General features: G+C 37.1%; 1 protein-coding gene and 1 long non-coding RNA gene across 2 annotated transcripts in view; both read left to right on the forward strand.

Moving 5' to 3' along the window:
• LOC134676770 (uncharacterized) overlaps positions 1 to 21,284 on the forward strand; it is a 111,808-nt gene that overhangs the window by 17,861 nt on the left and 72,663 nt on the right. The gene's annotated exons all lie outside the window — the stretch shown is intronic.
• Positions 1,847 to 19,425, forward strand: LOC134671932 (uncharacterized; the record flags this gene model as incomplete). Its single annotated transcript, XM_063529803.1, has 2 exons — positions 1,847 to 2,521; positions 19,220 to 19,425. Coding segments are annotated over 2 exons (849 nt in total), but the record flags the coding sequence as incomplete, so codon positions are not given.

Below are 21,284 nucleotides of genomic sequence, written 5' to 3' on the forward strand. Positions count from 1 at the left end.
ACGTAATCCACTGGATGAAGAATGTTTCTTTTTCACACGTTTCGGGTTCAGTAAAATCCAACTATGGGTGCCTAAGTCTATTATTCGTTTGATTCCTTTCCTAATTATAAACTATAATTATGCTCCAAGCAAGATATCATTTATGTAAATGCTTCTTAATATATGTTTACTTTACTGCTCAAAACGGCCCAAAACTCGATTTTGACAACTTTGCTCGGATAGCTTAATTTTTCGTCAAAGAATGAAATATCAATAAGTACATGTGCTTTTTTAGGGTTCATCCCTTCTCTTACGGAGTTCAATTAAGTAAGTTCACTAGGAACCTTTATAGTTTCACCATGTCCGTATGTCTGTCTCTCCGTCTGCGGCTTTGCTCCGTGATCATTAGAGCTGGAAAGCTGATGGCATGGACAATGGACATCTTTATAAAATAAGTTACCCCGTCAAAGTCGTATTATATCGCTTCTTAAACCCACCCCCTAATTTAAAACATATGGACAGCATAATATTATGATACAAGTTAGGAATCTAGTAAAAAGTGAAATTACTTAATATAGACCTACAAACCCAGATCTTCATATTAGCCTCGGGCCGCCCACTATATAAAATTATTGCCAAGGAAGTTAGAATCTTGCTGTCTTTTCAATTGGGTTGAATTTCATTTGTTCGAAAATTGTACAAGACAAATGAGATTCTACCTACTTTGTTTTTGATTAAGGTTGACATTCCATCAAAACTGAGTGTACATCCTAATGTACATTGGGCGGCACGAGGCTGTTGATGTTGTAACGCATTACTTCGCTTTAGCATCAATATTGTGAGTCGATTAGGTAAAAGAGCCTGTTAACATAAAGCCAATATTTTATAACGTCTCGCGTGTTAGTATATAATTACATATATTTTATAATAATTACTTTGACCGTGATGCTTAAAATAATGGTCAATAAGTAAGTAAGTACCTACTTTATCTTAGAACACTGTCTACAGTAAAATGTGGCCATGCATGAGCAGAGCGCCGAATTCGAACTTAGAAATTTATGACAAGTTAATCTCATACTATTAATTATTCATCCATGCATATAACACGTAGGTTACATATTGGAAAGTTATCATACCAATAAACAAATTTACGCACACTAATTCCACACTGGGAATATTTTTAATTTTGTAGTTTGGGGGAATATTTTTAGTTTACTGTCAACGAAGGTATTCACGTGATCGCTGTTTTATATGAAGTGGGGACAAATAGGAATGATTTACATATATATAAAACGCCCGGGAACATGCCCAACGAAGTCGCAGGCAAAGCTTGTTTATTTTGTAATGTCTATAGTTACTTATATGTAAGTAATAGGAAGCATTTTACTTGTAAAGGAAAAGTTTAGATTTGAATAAAAACTGGACGATTTCTCTTTAATGTCGTCAAAAAATTGCGCCAAAATATTCAATATAGTTGCATTAAGGCGCATTCACACTTGCGACAAGCGCGGCGCCACGCCTCAGCGGCCATACGTAGTTGTTGCGCACCCGGGGGGCACTGACTCGGAAACCTTACTGCACCAATTAACCACATTTTTGCACGATCACACTATCATCATGTACTTAATAATCATATTGGCCAGACATGTCTTCCCTGTTAAAAATTAAAACATTGTTTTTTTTTTAGAATTGCTAATTCGCTTGATTGACTTCTAATTTTGATAATAGTTCAAAGGTCAATCCAAACGTTCATATATATAATAGTTTCCGGATTCAACGCAAGTTCATGATTTCACATTTCAATTTAATTCGCGTATTTTAATAATTTAAATACCTTTTTAATGTAAATAACAAAACCTTTTTTTAACAGATAATTCTGTCACTAGCGGCGTGCATCACTGCAGAAAGCTGGTTATCAAGAAGCACAGCGGCCACCGACGCCCAAATTCGCTTTGCGATAGAAAACAAATACGATCACACAGGCCCCGGAGCAGAGGGGCCTGAATATGCGTACAAAACCTACCAAAATTTAGATGACGCTATACTAGCGTACATGAGCGACCCAGACACACAACTACCAGAATATGAAAAAGCCAGAGCGATTCAAAAATTCACACGGCCTGTTATCTATCCTCCATCCAACAGCATTAATAATGTCGACCCTATTCCTAGATATCAACCAAAGACTGTCGATGAATACACTGGTTATAAACCCCCGCAAAGCCAAAAACAAAACATCCCAGAATACGCTAATAAGCCTCAAAGTATAATAAACCATGACCTTCACACCGACTTCAAAGGCTGGAGACCTTTCCAGTTTGTAAAACCCAAAAAGCCTATTGACGAATCTACATACTATAAACCCACGCCAAGTGAAGCTGGCTTGAACAATTACCTAAATGGGAACAAGTTTGGTTTTGAAACATTCAACGGTGATGTCCGTCCGGTGCCAGTGCATGGGAACTCGCCAGCAAGTTTAGCAGAACCTGCGCAAGAGGAGTACGACCCACATCCCCAATATTCCTTCTCTTACGGAGTTCATGTAAGTATGAAATACAGGATAAACCTACGCACACACCCTCACAATTAATTTTACAAATTTAGTACCTACTGAATAACTAAACGTAAACCAATTACATACATAGTTAATTTAAATTAAACTAGAGAACATTTTTATGATTTCACACGCACCCACTACCTATTTAGTTAATCATTTATCGGGTTTGAACCATTCGGCATTCGCCGCTCAGCTCTTGATTTACAATTGTACATGTAACGTAAACGTGTTTATTTAATATGTTGATAACAATTCTGAATATTTTAAAACAATGTTGTAGTTTACATCAACTCAAAAACAATATGAGACAATCGCTATGAGTGAGATATGTAAACAAAACAAAACAGTAGTTGTCATAATCATAATTTCAATTCATCAGTTTATTTACACATCATCATCATCATCATCATCAATGGCCACAGCATCTTATCTTTATCAGCAGATGATAGTTGCAGCGTCTAAAGAAGGTATTTTGAGGAGGTAGTCTACAGCCTACATCGACTACGATCAGAGGCGTAGCGTGGGGGGGGCTAGGGGGGCCATAGCCCCGGGCGGCACATAAGCGGGGGCGGCAAACACGGAATTTAAAAAATAAAAAATTAAGAAATCACGATTTTCAAATCGTACTGATGCGATGGTAGCACGAACGTCGCGCGGCGGCGGTGTGGATGTCGAGATCGCTGCCGGCCGGGGCGCGGCGTTCCGAGCGCCCGCCGAGATTATACACGAACGGACGAAAGAGCTTAAGGGTCTGTTTTACTGTACAATAATATTACTCCTTATTTTTATAACTTTAAACCTTATTTTGGAATGTGTGGGATTTTTATTTCTCGAACTTATGTCAACTGTTTACTGAGACAGTAATGACAACAAACAAATTTGAAGTTCGTCATTTGTTTCGATTTTGAGAACGGTGCAACAAGTGCTAAGTGCAACTCCTACGGAAAAAAATAATATGTAGATTCGATTTGCAAATTATTATTTAATTATTGTCGAAAGGTAACTACCTAATTATTTTTATTGTATTTGAATGTTGAGTAATTAAATATTTCTAGTTTGAAAGTTTTAGGCGTATGTGCGTAAACTTGGTACATTTCTACCTTAGTTAGGTACCGAATAATTAGTAATAGGTAAGTACCTACATAATATGAACCTGTTTTATTTTGGAAATACACTGTAATCTCGATAACCCGAACCTCGTTAAGTCGTAATTCTCAGTACCTAAAATACTTAAATCGAAAAAACGCGGTAAATATAGAATTATTTCGACTCCGTAACTCGAACAAAATATTAATTCCCTGTGAGCTATTGATAGTAGTTACTTATTTATACTCGAATTTCAAAGAGCAGACTCCGTAAATCGTAATTAGCAAAATTTATAATGACGTCTTACTTGGAATCTCCCGAACTCATAGCAATAAAATCCAAAAGAAATGTCTGGGTCTTCTATCTATTGTTTGTGCCTTGCACAAGTTGTACACGTGCATGGAATGGACGCATTTATTAAACTTTCTAAGTAACACATAAACACAGCTGTGTTCGTTATTTTTATTCACTATCGGTCAGTATTTATTTTACTGTTAGCTTGATAACAAATAAAGAAGCCAGAGCAGCAATTAACACTATGAACTTATGTTGAAAGGTGTAAGGAGTTTTCAGAAAATAGTGTCCCCAATTAGCATTAGTAGAGTTTGGCTAATGAAAGTTGGACAAGCAAAAACGCGGGAATTAAAAAAAATCTACAGCAGGCATCTCTTTGATTACAAGGATTGCATAATTTTTTACATATACAATACAATAAAACATAATTGTATTTGAACTGTACCTATTTTAATTGTATCTTAATTTTAAATACTAATTTTAATTTATTTATTTTATAAGTTATAACATTTTGCAATATTGAATCAGATTGTCGTTCTCTTAGACATTTGTATGCCAACTAGCAAAACATAGTGTTCAAATGTATATAACATACTTAACTACCTAAGACCTATTGTGTAGGTACCTATGTTTTACAAATAAAGCATTCTGATTCTGGTTTTTAAGTAGGTATTTTTTTTGTAGTATCCAAGTAATTGCACTCAGTTCTCAATAAATGATAGCCAGCCAAAAAAGAAAAAATATCTTAAATTTTTTACCGAACTTTGTCATGTTTGACCTCTAATGTTGATCATAAACGGGGCGGCAAATTTCTGATCGGCCCCGGGCGGCAAACACATACGCTACGCCGCTGACTACGATGACTAGATCAATGGCCGATCGGCACTTCTTGCCGCATCGATCACAGACGTGATGGGAGATAATAAATATTTAATACATGTGGCCACTGACGAGCCTTCCAACAGTCCAAATAGCGTGGCTGCAATCCAAAATCGGTCCGTGAATGTCAAAAACGTACAATGTTTAATATTAGGAAGCCGTCCATTTGGATGAATCCATTGTAACGGCATCCATTTGGAAGGCTCGTCAGTGGCCTGCTAGACATCACATAAACCATTCATGAAGTCTCAGTAATGTTAATATAATTCTTATCGACGTCAATTACGCAAAGCTCCATCTAAATATAAGCCTCAATTGAAAAGTCGACCTAAGAACTCGCGCCGCAACGCATACTATTGTAATGTAAGATAGTTTAAAATGAGCTTGGGAGAGTTCCGTCGTAGTCAATACGTGATAGAAAGTGTTACTTATAGCTAGATGCCATCAATTTAAATATAACGGAAAAATGGTAAGTATATATCGGGTGGAACAGAACGAGGGGCTTTTATGCAAACGGGGAACTGGGGAAAAGGCTACGTACCTATTTTATTTTTCACTTATTAATCACGTCAATATTTCTAACCATTTTTGAGATACCTAAGTACACTTTCTTGAACTTTAGTACAAATACCTGTATATTCAACCCTAGTAAATACATCCTATGAATGACATGGAATGTATCAATTTGAAATGTAAATAACTTTGTAGAGTTAGCACTGATACTTATAAAAATATTTAATTTTCATCATTTTGTTTTACTTTTCATTCAGCTTTACGATTATAATAACTCGATTGTAGATGACTTTGATAACACTATCCTTTCAGCTCAGTCTCTAGAAATGTTCCACCCTGTATACATAATAACATCCTGGTTCCCGGTTGTATAAAATTAGCCAAAAATTTAAGAATTGTTGGTATCAAACATTTCTTAATAGAAACTTTAGTTAAATTTGTTGGTCTTGTGAAATTGGACCGTGGCATTTAGTACAAAAAGTTTATTCAGCGGCATCTGGCGGCGTAAATTGATATTTCACGGTCATGTGCGGTCAAGTGCGCATAGATTACCGGTGGGTGTTAGCTGTACATACTACATACTTTAAGTAGAAAACTTTCGTGAGGCACCGTCATATTAAATATATGAAAAACGCTTACTCACGTGTTTTAACGTCACGTATCTTCGACTTATTTTTGACTTGGCTGTCATCACAATTACATATTTTCGTTTAACCCGTGGAGCGCTCTAGCAAGACACGTGTGATGTTAACTCAATTTGGGTCGTAGCGACTTAGTATCAGACGTGTGTTACTACAGATCAATATGGGTCAAATTGCTTTGCATCAATTTTTTGTATGGTGGACGTTCCTATAAATTGTACGGACATGACAGCTGTAACCGTACCCAATCTATGTGAAAAATTACTACAATATACCACAAGAGGAAACATTAATTGTTTATGTTTATCTAGGTATTTATAAATTTACAATTCCGCACTCTATATTATCAACATGTCTATTACTTTTGAACCTAGGCTAGACCGCTGTCTCTAATAATTATCAACTTTAGATTGACTGAACTAAAAGTGATACTGCTCTATAATCAACTGTAAGGTCTTACATATATACATATTTGCTTTGAACTAGGTACTTAAATATTTTGAAATAGTTCGATTGTTTCCTATGTAGAGGGTAGAGCGTTACCTCAGTTACCTGTAACACATGGGCAAATGAACACATCTCACGGTCGGTTGGCAGAATACTCACACATTCATCGTTTTCTTTGCTTGCGTAATCGTAATCTAAAACAGCCGGCGTATTACGGATGGTTTTACCCACGTGATAAAATATTAACTGTCACTTTTTAACATCGTGTGATAAAAAGTGACGGACACCGTTTTATCACGCTGTCACGTAGACAAGAACGACCATCATATCTGTTTTATTTGCTTTTCGGCTCGTTTAAATAATTCTGGTCATTATTGACGTGAAGTCACAGCTACCGTTTTGATGCAGTTATTTGTTATATCACTGCTAACATTCACCTTCGTACGAAATTGAATTGGGTGTTGTAGAAAGTGTAAGAGCGCGAAAGGTATCACGATATACCGAAAGCAAAACGAAATCTTTTGCCATCGTGGGTCCGTGTTAATAAAAAGACATATCCATATGATTTGATTTTTAGAAAAGAAAGTATGTACTCGTACAGTATTTATCGCTATACAATTTTTGATTAATTAAATGTAGCTTTTGAAAGAATGCAGTTTAAATCTCGCTTATAAGTTGAGTTTCTTAAATCCGGATTAATTCCAACAAGTTAATAAGTAATAACCAGACTAAATAGAAAAAAAAATCTGTGATCTAATATAGGTATTCAAATTAGATCTTGTTTCGCAACCCATCCCTATTTATAGTATTTATCAATTTCGTTACACCGGTTCCAAGTTCAACTATTTTTAATGTTAATGTTAGGAGTATACCTTGGCTTACACCAAGTGACCTCAGTTATATGTGTAGGGTAAAAAAACACACAGTGCTATCTGCTATCGAAATAAGAAACATAATACATACTACGCTGTTACCAATATAAAATAAATAAATAGGTAAATGAATTAAAGCAGCTAATTGAAAGGTACTCTGACGTAAAAAGAAGACGTTTTCAGTTTTGTAAAAAAAGTTTTGTGAAATATGCAATTTGATTTCGATAACAATCACGGCCCATACCCTGATCGATATAGGTAAGTCATTGTTCTTATGTTTGACGCTTTTGAAGCCTCAACTCAAATCTTTGACAATGGAATTACAATCATTTTCTATGAATCTTAAATAGCCCTGCCACCAATCATTTAAAACCACTGACACATTCTGTTCTAATATCATAATATTTTATATGTAGGTACTTAATTAGATCATAACTCAATGACAACTTTGACCTTATCTATTACTATAAAAGGTTAACGATTACAAGCCATATCATTGTCATAACAGCCCATTGTCGACATGACCAAACGCAGGTATGTATTTGTTAATGAAATCTCATAATAATTATATCTTAGTTCAATCAACTTGACCATGAGTGAAGCACGACCTGTGTGGGTTATGTGGGTTATGTGATTTGTACATTGTTTTAATTGGGCTATACAAGCTTCATTCTTTTAAAACTTGCTTTAAAGTTTTCTCTATTAGGGATAATGTACAATGAAAACACATTCGTTCGGTTGGCCATTCGGTTTTGCAAAACACGTACTACGGATTTTTATGTCAGCTATCAAAACAAGAGCTATTTAAATAACTCTCATTTGTTGTTATAATAATATACCTACTTAATATTTGTGCAGAATTCATATAACTCATATAAGAGTTTTGTCAGCTTCGGCGACGTCTGAGGTTAATAACTGGTCTAACTTCTAAGTGGTATTATTGTCAACTAAATCAAAGATGTAGACTAATGTAGGTACCTATTAAGGTTTTTCTTTTAAATAAAGACATCTTATTTTTATAGTAAATATCATCTAAATCAACAATTCAACATACAAACTTCCACCCCCCTTTTCACATCCTTAAGGGATGATATTTGGGACAAAAACTATCGTATATCCTTTCCCGGGACTCATTCTACCTCTATACTTACCTACCAGGTTTCAACTCAATCGGTTCAATCGAAATTACTACTTTAGCCGCACGTAGGTGACAGCAGCCGGTAAGATTGCGGTTTTCAATTGGCGAACGCATGCGACGCGACCTTGCCAAAAATGCGATAATTGCGATCGGTTATGACATAGCTTTCAATGGCGGAATGTCCACGAGGCTGCTTGCTTCTGGGGAGGTCAGAAATAGGCCTACCACCTGTTATAGTTAATAGATAATTACATATTCCACTGTCAATTGAACAACCTATGTTACTTATCTATTCACGACCTCCATATTAATAAGTAGGTACTTAGGTAGGTAATAAGTAAGTAGGTACCTTTCAAAATGTTCAGACAGGGGCAAATTGGACTACTAATTATAAGTTTGTGAAATTTTGAATATTGAGTAAGGTGGTGATGTCAGGTAAGGTTGAGCGTCGAATGTCGTTCGATTGATTAGGTTGAGTTTTCCTAGGGTTTTTCTCTCTATAATTAAAATAACTAATAACAATACCGAAATAGCAAGACCGAAGTGATCCCATAAGTGGGTCAATTTCTGAACACGATTTTTTTTCTGTCCGTGATGAAAATCGCGGGTTAGCATCAGATAATACTTACCATTTTTTTTTTACATAAACAATCCACACTTTCACACCGGGTTCCATATGAATTCACTGATTAATTGGTTTTTAGAGTACACTTAAAAATATTTAAAGGCTCAAATTACTACTCCCGTGCCCTGTCCGGAATCTACTTTTGAGCATAATGAAAAATCCTACGAAAAATTCTACATTAGTATCACTAATTTAGTGTCAAATACTTAAACTAGATGATATTTACTATCACCGAGCACATACACTGTTAACTTCATTGTGGTAAATAACTCGTGATCGAAGTTTAAATTTTGTCCGAGCGCGCGAGTACAATTTCGTCGGCAAAACTCAAAGGGCTCCGACAGCCGACGTCTGTATCTGAACCGCCTCGTGACCCGCCTCACCTATACTAGCACTATTCGTCTGTCTCTCAAAGCAAACGGATGTACGTCAAGCCGCGACGTGTTCGAGCAAATCGCATAAGTATTTCGGAATCCGGGTGGGAGACAATTTTTTTCTAATTTCGATGCCCCTTATAAATTTTATTTCCCACATAGCTTTTCAATAACAATTTTCATATTTAGGAGCCCTTTATGTATCTTTATGTAAGCAATAACATAAAAGTTTGTTTAAACACGATTTAAATTTTTGACGAATTTTATTATAACGATTTCTAATTTCCGTGCCCTAATTCCCATGGAATATTTACCTAAAACAGCTGATTAAGTGGCACGGGAATTAGAAAGTATTACATTTATTGTCAACAAATTTTTAATTGGGGGCACTGTAAGTTAATTGGCAATGTTTATGTTATGTTTAGTGGGCACTGTAAGTTAATTGGCAATGTTTATGTTATATATATATATATATTGGCATTGAATATATATTATATGTAATAATAATATGACGTATATCTTTCCATTTTACATTTAAGGAAATACGTAAGGTAACGTGGGGTAAGATGACACTGGGGTAAGACTATCACTTGTATGGAATCCTCGTACTGTTAGTCTTGCGCCTCTTTACCTCATTCATTGATCATATTATAACATTAAAATATTATATAAACATAAAACTATTTTTGGAATTATTACATATTATAATACCTGTACCTAAGGTTACATGAAACAAAATGAATCAAATTTACAATGGTTTTTTTTGTAAATTTGACAGCTGACAGCGTAAGCCGTATAAAGTTTAAATATCTGGGAGACTGAGCTTTGCTCGGAAAACATAAACCTATCTAAAAACTCAAAAATGCGCGTTTTCCCAGAGATAACATTTGCACCTAGCTAGATCGAGTTTTCATCCCAGAAAACCCTCATATATGATCAAATTTCATCGAAATCGTTAGAACCGTTTCCGGGTTCCCCGAAATATATACAAGAATTGCTCGTTTAATAGATTAGTTGTTATAAATTAACTTTTATAATAGGTACACGAAAAATTAAATATATCCTATTCTTACTATATTATAAATGCAAAAGTATCTCTGTCTGTCTGTTATCTCGACACGCTTAATTTGAGCATGTACACAGGCACAATCACTCACAATCAATATTATTTTAAGGTACTTCTAGCATACCCACAAGTTCCAAATTTGAAACGTAATTAGGTTTTAGCTTTTTAAGCCAATAAAAATCTAATAATACTGCAATATTAGTCACGTTCTAAAGATAAGTGCATAAATAACTGCATAATTAAGTTTGTAATCCTATAGAAATATATGCGATAACAACGTTACTTTTTAGTTCTTACAATTAGTAGGGAAAGTAAAGGTACACTACGATGTACGATGTGAGTATGAATAAAGATGTGTATAGTTATGATATGTGTATACATAGTATCAGTATGGTATGGGTATGATTACCAGAAAAGAAAGACAGCCTACAAAAAGAGATGGGATCCTATCTAAAAGATTACATGTAAAAAGATGCAAATCTCGCAACGCAGTTCTTCTATTCTACTACAAAATAAATTTGGGATGTAATGTGAAACCAAGTCGGTTATTTTAGTCAGTGCCAGGGGGTATTTATTTAGGAAGTTTTTTTTTAGGAAGATTATGATATTTTTGAGAAATTACTTAACCAACCTACACTTTGAAGATTTTCCCGCATGGCAGGGACACCCCGTATACCTATGTGTTAAGTAAGGCGGGGTAAGACTAACTTAGTTTATTTTGATCGGGGCAAGACTAACAGTATGAGGGTTCCATACAAGTGATAGTCTTACCCCAGTGATAGTTTTACCCCACCTTACCTCATATGTGTTCAAACAATTTTTGGGGTTATTAATTTATGAAGGCAGCATATTCGATTTCTTCAGATTAACTTACACAATAACTTCTTCTCACTGTGCCCCTATTTATTTCTTAGTATCATTTCCTATACGGCCATATACCAGATCATACACCTTGTTTGTACCTATCTACATGCAGATACATAATGACACATTTTAATGATTAGTTTTGTATGTAAGGCGGACAAGTTTACGAAACTACTCAAAGAATTGTTTTGAAATATGTACATTTTACTAAGAAAGAGTGATTAGTTGCCATTAAAATAAAGGAAACGATTAGTCAAATACTTAGTTTTTAGTGTAAGTATCATACTTTCGTAGACTTGTCGTTCGAAACTAAAATTAAAGAAGGTAAATATGTTCGATGCCACTTCAGTATGGTTGCAGTATATTATTGTAGATTAAAATATACATAAATAATAGTTTTAAGTACCAAAATAAGTTAAGAAAACAATTCCCGTGCGTAAAAGCTAATTTCCATGGACACACTAATTCCCGTGCCCTGACCAAAATTTTAAATTGAAATAACTTTTATAGTTTTATGAATATTTTTATCCCATAAGAAAATTAATGTTTATTATATTTTTTATCAAATTCTCAGCATATTTTTTTTTGTGTAATGTTGGTATTTCAAAATTCCATGGGAATTAGACAAAAATGCTCGTTTGGTGAAATTGACCCAAGTGTTCCGTGAACAAAGTTTTGTACGGAACACTAAAAAATAGGTTAGGAATTTATCGTATAAACTAAGTAATCTAATTGGGCAACGGAATTTATGGTTCCATTTATTTCGGTTATTCGGGCCCACTCCATAGAGTTCTTAGTTATGCATTATAATAATTATGATTTTGTATTAAGTAACAAACGAATGATTAATCCACGTTAAATGAATACGAAATTCAATTTTAAGGTAAAAAGTAGTTCGGTAGGTACCTACTAATCCTAAAGTTCAGCTAAGCAGTTAAGTTTTTTCTGATATGATTATTAATACACTAAGGATTACACACGTACACGTGTGTATAAAAGTTGCTTATATTTATATTATTTCATAATCAAACCTTGTCCTCAAACAACTATCGTCTTCAACGATCTTGCAAAACCCTAACTAGAGCAATGCCAATCGATTACACAAAATGCTACACCATCCATTACCGCTTCCCCAATGTTCTGTGAGACCATTTTAATATTAGGCCCGCAAAGAATATCACGTACAAAGGAATTTTACTTTCATTCTTGTGTTCAGGGCCTTAAAGTTCAATAGAGTTCGTTAGTAAAGTCGGAAGTATGAGGTGTTCTGGAGGTGTGGTCGTTACGCCATCGGAATACTTGACTGTCAAGGCAAGCAAGCTCGGTCAATCAAGATAAACCATTTTCCTGATATTTTAAATAGGTTAATAAAAAAAAATACTTGTACTAATAAATATTGTAATGCGCTTTATACCTATATACTGTTGAGTCAAATAATGCACAGTCATACAATACAACCCACTTCTCTTATTAAGGTCCCAATCTAGGACAAAAATTTATTTCACTTAAATTTGTAAGTCGTTTCAAAAACTAGTGTTTAAACGGTGTTCTTTTTACAATAGATCCAAGGATTATGCGATTTATGCACGATGAACTGTTTGATTTCTCTGGTTACTTCAATGCTTATTATGCATATTACCTACTGACAGGAAAAACAATAGAGGAAACGAACTCTTTTTTGATAGAATTAACAGCGGTATTACTGTTATTTTTATCAATTAAAATAATTGTACCAACAATTATGAATTAATGTTAGTAGTTAATGATCATGAATTGGCAACAATGGCTCTGTATCGCACAACAGGTAATGGAATCAACACGGAAAGATTTCTTTGCGTGACAAGACGGAACTGTTTTTTTGCGTAATGAAATAGAATGCTTTGGTCTGGTAAAATTAATTACACTAAGCTAGTAGAGACGTAAAAACTAGAGCTGAAAAAGTGTGCAAAATGATTTCATAATTTAAAACTATGTATTTAATTGTTATAATACCTAGGTATATTTTTTATCTAAACCAAATATGTAAGTTTTTTGTTTCTTTGGATTTGAATTGTTTATTTATATTTTGACAGTAGATACCTTTTGCGACGTCTAATAAGTTATCCACGGATTTCAATACTTTTAGCATTATATTTATTGTAGAATTTACATGACTAATTAATTTTAATTTGTAATTGTTTTTTTTTTGTAATTTGGGTGTAGTGTAGTAGTTAAGTTGTATATTACCATTGTGAGTACAATTTGTTTTATTTTTAGGGTTCCGTACCTCAAAAGGAAAAAACGGAACCCTTATAGGATCACTCGTGCGTCTGTCTGTCCGTCCGTCTGTCACAGCCAATTTGCTCCGAAACTACTGCACCAATTTAGTTGAAATTTGGTACACATATGTAAGTCCATGACCCACAGACGGATATGTAACGTCAACAAATGAATTTTAAACATAGGGGCTACTTTTGGGGGGTAAACCAAAAAATTAAAAATCAAAGTTTTGCAAACTATATCGTGTTACATATCAAACGAAAGAGCTCATTGTGAGAATCTCAAATATATTTTTTTTATAAATTTACGATAAAAATTCTAGAAGTTATTCAAGAAAATAGACAAAAAATGACCATTCCCCCCCTCTATCTCCGAAACTACTAAGTCTAAAACTCTGAAAAAAATACACAAAATAGTCCTTTTCCTAAAGATGACAGGAAAACCTATTAGAAATCTAGAGTCAAGCGTGAGTCGGATTTAAGAACAAAAATGCGGTTTAGGTTTTTTAGGGACACAGCCGCTGGTGTATTAGAGTTCTAGACAGCTATTGCGAAGGCCCTAGGCCGAAATCCGCATAAGGCCGAAGACCCGAAGCGTCCCGAAGAGACGTGCCTTTAGCTTCAAGCGTGAGTCGGACTTAAGATACAAAATGCGACTAAGCTGTATCTGGCACACAGCCGCAATGTTACTTGTAGTACTGATTGATTAGGTTACTAGGTATTGTCACGTGTTTTAAAAAGCACTATACATGGTGGCCAAAAAATAAACTAAGTGTATTTCCGTTGCCGACGTGCAACCCCGAAATCGCAAAGAAAAATTTGGCTGTTTCATACGTTTCGACTGGTCCGTTTTCTATGGGAGGGTACATTTCTTTTCGCGATTTCGGGTCCCATAGTAAATGTTGCTCAGTAGGTAGGTATAATCCCAATACCTCCCTGGTTACGGGAATGTACTTATTTTTTGGCCACCCTGTAGGTATTATCTCTCTTCGGCCTTCGCTTTTAAAACACTTGCGGAACTTGTAGGAAGCGCGACCCATTGGACGCTCCGAGTTTCAGCCCTACGCGGAGCTCGGTCTTCAGTCTTCGCATTTAGACACTTGTACTATTGTTCGGCATTTAATTTCCTATCTAGAAGCTACTTTGCATATTTGCAGAGATATAAGCCACCACGCCAGAAAACTTCATGTTACATGTGTTGAAAACTTGATTGACTCATTCGGGTTTTTCAAGGCGTTTCACTCACGTCACGTTACACGTACAAAAAAGTTTTTTGAAAATTGTGTGATGTACGGAACCCTTGAAACGCGAGTCCGACTCGCACTTGACCAGTTTTTTATTGCTCCTAATACTATAGCGGTATACTTACTCGACCTTGGGACGTTACACATTCTGCGTATCTAGTCTAGTGTATGATAATAGCAAGCCTGTCGTGCCCCCAGGGCATAGCGATTTGTTCCCCACAACCGACCTCGACTTACGTCAACGAAAGCCCAAGGATAACGGAAACGGGATATCGCATATATAATTAGTTATACAATTAAAAAAGTAATTGACTAGCTTTAAGAAAAATTTGAATGAAACAATTCGGTTGTATATTTTAGGTTGTCATTGATTAATTTATATTTTAAATTTTATTTAAAGACTGCACTTGTCAATTGTTATCATTGTTAACTGAAACTCAATAATAAGATCTCTTCAAGTTTTTTTTTTATTGTTTAAATTAATTAATTAATTAATCTCTTCAAATTATATTCGTAGTTCGTACACATAAGTATACTTAAAAAGCAAAACGTGAAATACGAATAATACGATTCACAGCTATCAACTATCCGTATATTGATGCAAATAATTATGCAATTTCCGTTTAGACACGTCATAGAATTGAATCATAATGCATAGATAAATTATACCACCAGCTCAAATGAGATAATTGACAAGAACCCACAAAGAAACTGCGGCATGACACTATCTGCATCTGATACCATTGACTTGACACTGCTCCCACGACGCGAGACCCTGCCCTGTATTTGAAAATATTGCAAAATTTGACACCAGACATTGTGCTTTGTTTTGTTTTGTTGTTAAGAATACGTATTTTTATCAAATCATTATCAAACCACTCTTTTGTTACGTACATATTATAGTCAGCGAACATGCAATAATTCGAAATATAAAAAAAAATATTTTAAATAGGACGTCAACATAAAGATACGCGCCGACACAACTAAACTGATGCTGCCTATATTTTTCTTTCCCAATCTGCGGGAACCATAACCAACCTCTAACTTGCAGCTGAAGGAAGGAGTGCATAGTTGGATTATTCCCACTACCCATTGAGGGAAAAAAACGGAAAAATAATTAAACACACACTTTTTATTAGTATTTAACTCTATGAAATTGTGGTGGTAACTTTTGGAAAAAGCAAACAGTAATTTATTATTATAAATTTTGGTAATTTTACGTATCAAAGTAAAGAGATGGAACCCTTAGTGGGTAATTGAACGTTTTCCTGCTGTTTAAACTTTAAAACCAACAAGAAAACTTGTTACGTTAATTTAATAATCATACATTTTATATATTTTCCATTGATTTAAAGAGGCAATTACCTTTGCGTCTTTCCCCTGGCAGCAGGTCTGTTTTTCTTCGGGTGACCCCTCGTGTTCTGCTGAGGCTGTTGCGGATGTGATTCGGCAGGGAATGGAATATTTCATTCCGTTCTCCGACCTATCGCTCGATCACAAGACCCGAGCATGGTACAATTCGGACTGTGCTCGAGCCGAGGCTCTTAAGCAGTCTGCATACCAGGCTTGGGTACTAGCCCGCGATACCAAAGCTGGAGCACAGAGGGTTCGCGCGAAGAAAAAAGCCTTTAACTCAGCTGCCAAGTCCTGCAAACGGGTGCTTCGAAAGGCTCGATTCGACCACGTCAGTCGAATAGGGGCCAAACTCGCCTCCTACCCTCCTGGTAGCAAGCGGTTCTGGTCCCTGTCGAAAGCGGTCGAATCCAACTTCTGCAGACCCACATTGCCACCTCTGCAGAAACCTGATGGGACACTGGCCCACTCCGCGACAGTGAAAGCTAACTTGTTTGCTTCTCTGTTTGCGAGCAATTCACGTCTAGATGCAGGCTCAAAACTTCCACCTACGCTACCTCATTGCAGTTCCTCTATGCAGAGAATTGCTATACATCAAAAAGAGGTACGCCGAGCTCTGCTGAATCTTGACGTGAATAAGGCCAATGGACCAGACGGTATACCTGCACGTGTACTAAAGCAGTGTGCGCCTGAGTTGTCTCCTGTACTGACACGCCTGTACCGCCTCTCTCTCCAAACAAGAACGGTGCCGAAATCCTGGAAGCTTGCAAACGTGCAGCCAGTACCCAAGAAGGGTAGTCGTGCTGATCCCTGCAATTACCGACCAATCGCCATTACCTCCATGCTCTGTAAAGTCATGGAAAGGGTACTTAACGGCAAACTGCTGGCATACCTCGAAGCAAATGATCTGCTCAGTGACCGTCAATATGGCTTTCGCCGAGGTCGGTCTACTGGGGATCTTTTAGCGTATGTCACGCACTGCTGCGGCGAGGCCATCGAGAGGAACGGTGAAGCGCTTGCTGTTTCACTGGACATCTCGAAGGCCTTTGACAGGGTTTGGCACGCAAGTCTCCTTAGCAAGCTTCCTGCTTACGGCATCCCTGCTGATTTTTGTAGCTGGCTATCTGATTTCTTGAGTGAACGGTCGATCAGAGTAGTTATTGATGGCTGCTCTTCGGACCTCATGGCCATTGACGCCGGTGTTCCTCAGGGGTCTGTTCTCTCCGCAACCCTTTTCCTGCTCCACATTAACGACATGCTGCAACCCAGCATTGTAGGTTATGCAGATGACAGTACGGTTGTTGAGAGATATTTGGCTAGTGCAAGGGACAGCAGGGAGGATATACGTTCACAGAGAGAGGCCATGGTTGAGCGAATGAACTTGACCCTTAGTCTCGTTTCCCAGTGGGGTGATGACAATCTGGTCACGTTCAATGCCTCCAAAACGCAGGCGTGTCTATTTTCCGCTAAACGGAGTCCATTCGACCTGACTCCTTCTTTCCGGGGTGCATCTGTACCTATTACCGACAGCCTGGAACTCCTCGGCATGGAGCTGAGTTCAGTCCTCGGCTTCAGCAGCTTCATTGAGTCTAAAGCACAAACTGCGGCCAGAAAGCTGGGCGTCCTAAATAAGGTGAGGCGATACTTCACACCTGGACAGCTTCTAACACTTTACAAAGCTCAAGTCCGGTCGTGTATGGAGTATTGCAGCCACCTGTGGGATGGCTCAGCTAAATACCAACTCGCCGCTTTGGACTCAGTGGAGCGCAGAGCCAGGAGGATGATTGGCGACAAGAAGCTAACGGCTAAGCTTCAGACTTTGGCCCATCGGCGGAAAGTCGCCAGCCTGTCGGTATTCTACAGGTTGCACTTCGGGGAGTGTGCCCAAGAGCTACACGAGCTCATTCCACCGTCCCCATTCTACCATCGGACTTTTAGACGCACGGCCGGTTTCCATCCTTACTTGGTAGATATTCCGCCAATTCGCACTAAGCGCTTTGCTTCTACTTTCCTTATGCGCACTGCCAAGGAATGGAATTCCTTGCCGGCGTCTATATTTCCGTGTTCTTATAACCCGGCAACCTTCAAATCAAGAGTGAACAGGCACCTTCTGGGCGAGCTCGCTCCATCGTAGGCCACGTCTACGCCTCGGCTAGTCTGTGGCCATGAGTAAACCCATGCATAATAAAAAAAAAAAAAAAAAAAAAAAAAAAATTAACAAACATCAATTAAACAAAAAAGCCAGTTGAATTTCGTCACAGCTCACCCAACCGTTGTGGCAACGACTTCATAGTATCAGGCGGACAAACGTATGTGCCTTTAGTGAGGGCACGAAGGTCAACTCTCGAAATATTTGGTACAGTGGTACATCACATGATGCGACCACTTAATACACACGAAACCAGAGAATAAATGTAAAACTATAGTGTTGGTAATTTAAGTATTAATTATAAAATTAAAATGTAATTGATTACCTATTTTAAAATGTCGAAATGTTGATTAAGGTTCATTATCCAGTAAAAGGCAGGTTTTATATAATTCACATAGAAACCAAGACAAAGGGCGGCTGTGTTGCCTGACATCATGTGTTCAAAATGAGTTCAAGCTTACAATACAATATCTGAACAAAGTGGACAAGTAGACCTTACTGAGACTGACAGGATTTTTTGACAAAGAGGTCGAGAATGAAGCATGCTTACCTAACTATTGGGTAAATTTTAACTTTAAGATATAAAAAAACTTAACAGTGAACTGAACGATACGATACGATATTTTTACCCCATCACACACTTTGCAAATTTATAACCTTTATTAAGTAAACTCAAAGTGAATCAAGATAACCTTTGATGGCTAAAACTTAGAAGAATAAATATTACGCTTTATTTACGCCTATTTTTTATATTCATATGCTGTTCTTACACACATTTCGTTTTTAAATGATAAACTAAGTTAATGCGTGACAGAATATAACAATTATTCATTTATAACATAATATATCAAAATTCAAAAAAGCTGTTTTTCAATTCCAGGACAAAGGCACGGGTGACTCCAAGTCAGCTCACGAGACGCGTGACGGCGGCACCGTGCGCGGTTACTATACTTTCATGGACGCGGATGGCAAGCAGCGCACTGTACACTACACCGCTGATGATAAGCTAGGATTCAGAGCCAAAGTGCAGCGCACTCACAGAAACTCACAATAGACCTGACACTGGTCGCCGGACGCTACTGGAGGGCTACCGCGAACCACGAAAGAAGTTTTGCCTGTCTTTCGCACTTATGAATTCGTACGTAAGTGCTACAGAGAGGTAGAACTTCGTTTGTGCTTCGCGGTAGGCCCACTGCATCTTCATAGTGCGCCGTGCTCTATTACCTACATCGCCGACGCACTCAGGTTCTCCCCAGATATATCGACGCACATTTGGCAAAAGCCGATAGGAAAAAGCTTTATGTCCGCCCAATAAGAGCGAAAAAGCCGTCGATGAACAGACGTCCGGCTCGATTCGGGAAATGAATTAGAGACTCACTAGATATGAAATATGTAGTAAAATATATGTGACGTTCCACGGAATAAGGTACCTTATGGCGACTGGCGCCGCGATTCGGGAAATGAATTAGAGATTCAATGGATATGAAATAGTGAAGATATGTGACGTTTCACGGAAAAAGGTACCTTATGGCGGCTGGCGCTTACGCTCACATAGCGCCGCAATAATATTGGAGCGGCGTTAATAATAACGTTAGCGCCAACCGCTATAAGGTATCTTTACCCGTGGGACGTCACATATCTTTACTACATATATCGTATCTAGTTAATCTCTAATTCCTTTCCAGAATAGCGCCGGTCGGCAGGTGTCGACCGATACGAGCTGAGCCGAACGTCGACTTTTTCGCCCTTAGGGTCTCCCCAAATATATCGACGCGCATTCGGCAAAAGCCGATAGGAAAAAGCTTTATGTCCGCGCAATAAGAGTGAAAAAGTCGTCGTTCGGCTCGGCTCGCATCGGCCGGCACCTGCCAACGCGTCGACGGCTTTTTCGCTCTTATTGCGCGGACATAAAGCTTTTTCCTATCGGCTTTTGCCGAATGCGCGTCGATATATTTGGGGAGACCCTTATTTGGCAGACACAAAGCTTTTTCCTATAGGATTTTGACGATTCCGCGTCGACATATGTGGAGGAACCCTCACGCCATATACCACAGACCTAGCTGCATCGTGGGCTGAATGATCATCATTAATGCCAAGAAGATAACTGTCCGAGTGCTTGACAGTTGCCACTTTCAATCTTATTTTATGAAAATAGAGTAGGTAACAAACAAAATGGCATAAAAAAGAATTAGGCGATAGCCTAATAAAAGTAATAAATACTTATACTAGGTTTTTTACTCATAATATTACTACTGTAGCCATAGACTTCGTGACATAAAATTACTACTATTTTACGTACCATGTATTATGTATTCTAAGTAGATCAATTGAATGTTACCTTTTTACCTAGTAAGTTATTATGTTTAGCTATTTTATTACATTAAGGTTGCTCGACAAACAAAATGTTTTGATTATTAATTTAGATCAATTATAGATCGTCGTGCCATTCACGTGGACGCGTGCCTAGGTTGGTATTGTCACGACATTAAAGGTATGATTTGACAAATTCGCGCGTCATCGTGAATGAAATTATCTATATTTTGAGTAGATTTGTATAAAATGTTGCCTGAAACAAAGGAAAAACACTGCGTTTCATATAATTGAAGCCTGTTTGTACTTATAATTTTAAGTTTTAAGTATAGTGATTCGGTCAAATTGGGTTTTTTGTAAAACTAATTATAGCCAGCCTTTGATGAATGTAGTATGATACCTTAGGGTACGGTGCTTTACGCACACTAGCGTCCCGTCCCCACCCCCTGACGCAACCCCCCCTTTTTCCATGAAATATGTCCCTGTTCACAGTTTTTTACATTTATTGAGGAAAGTATACATTTTAGGAAAAAAGTGTCAATGAAAGAAATAATCCTTAATAAATTCTTAATAAAAGAGGTCATATTCATTTTTTTATATGATGCACCATATTCATGTATTAGCTTGTTAAAATT

The sequence above is a fragment of the Cydia fagiglandana genome, chromosome 2, assembly GCF_963556715.1.
Source record: "Cydia fagiglandana chromosome 2, ilCydFagi1.1, whole genome shotgun sequence".
In the NCBI taxonomy this organism is placed as follows: Eukaryota; Metazoa; Arthropoda; class Insecta; order Lepidoptera; family Tortricidae; genus Cydia; species Cydia fagiglandana.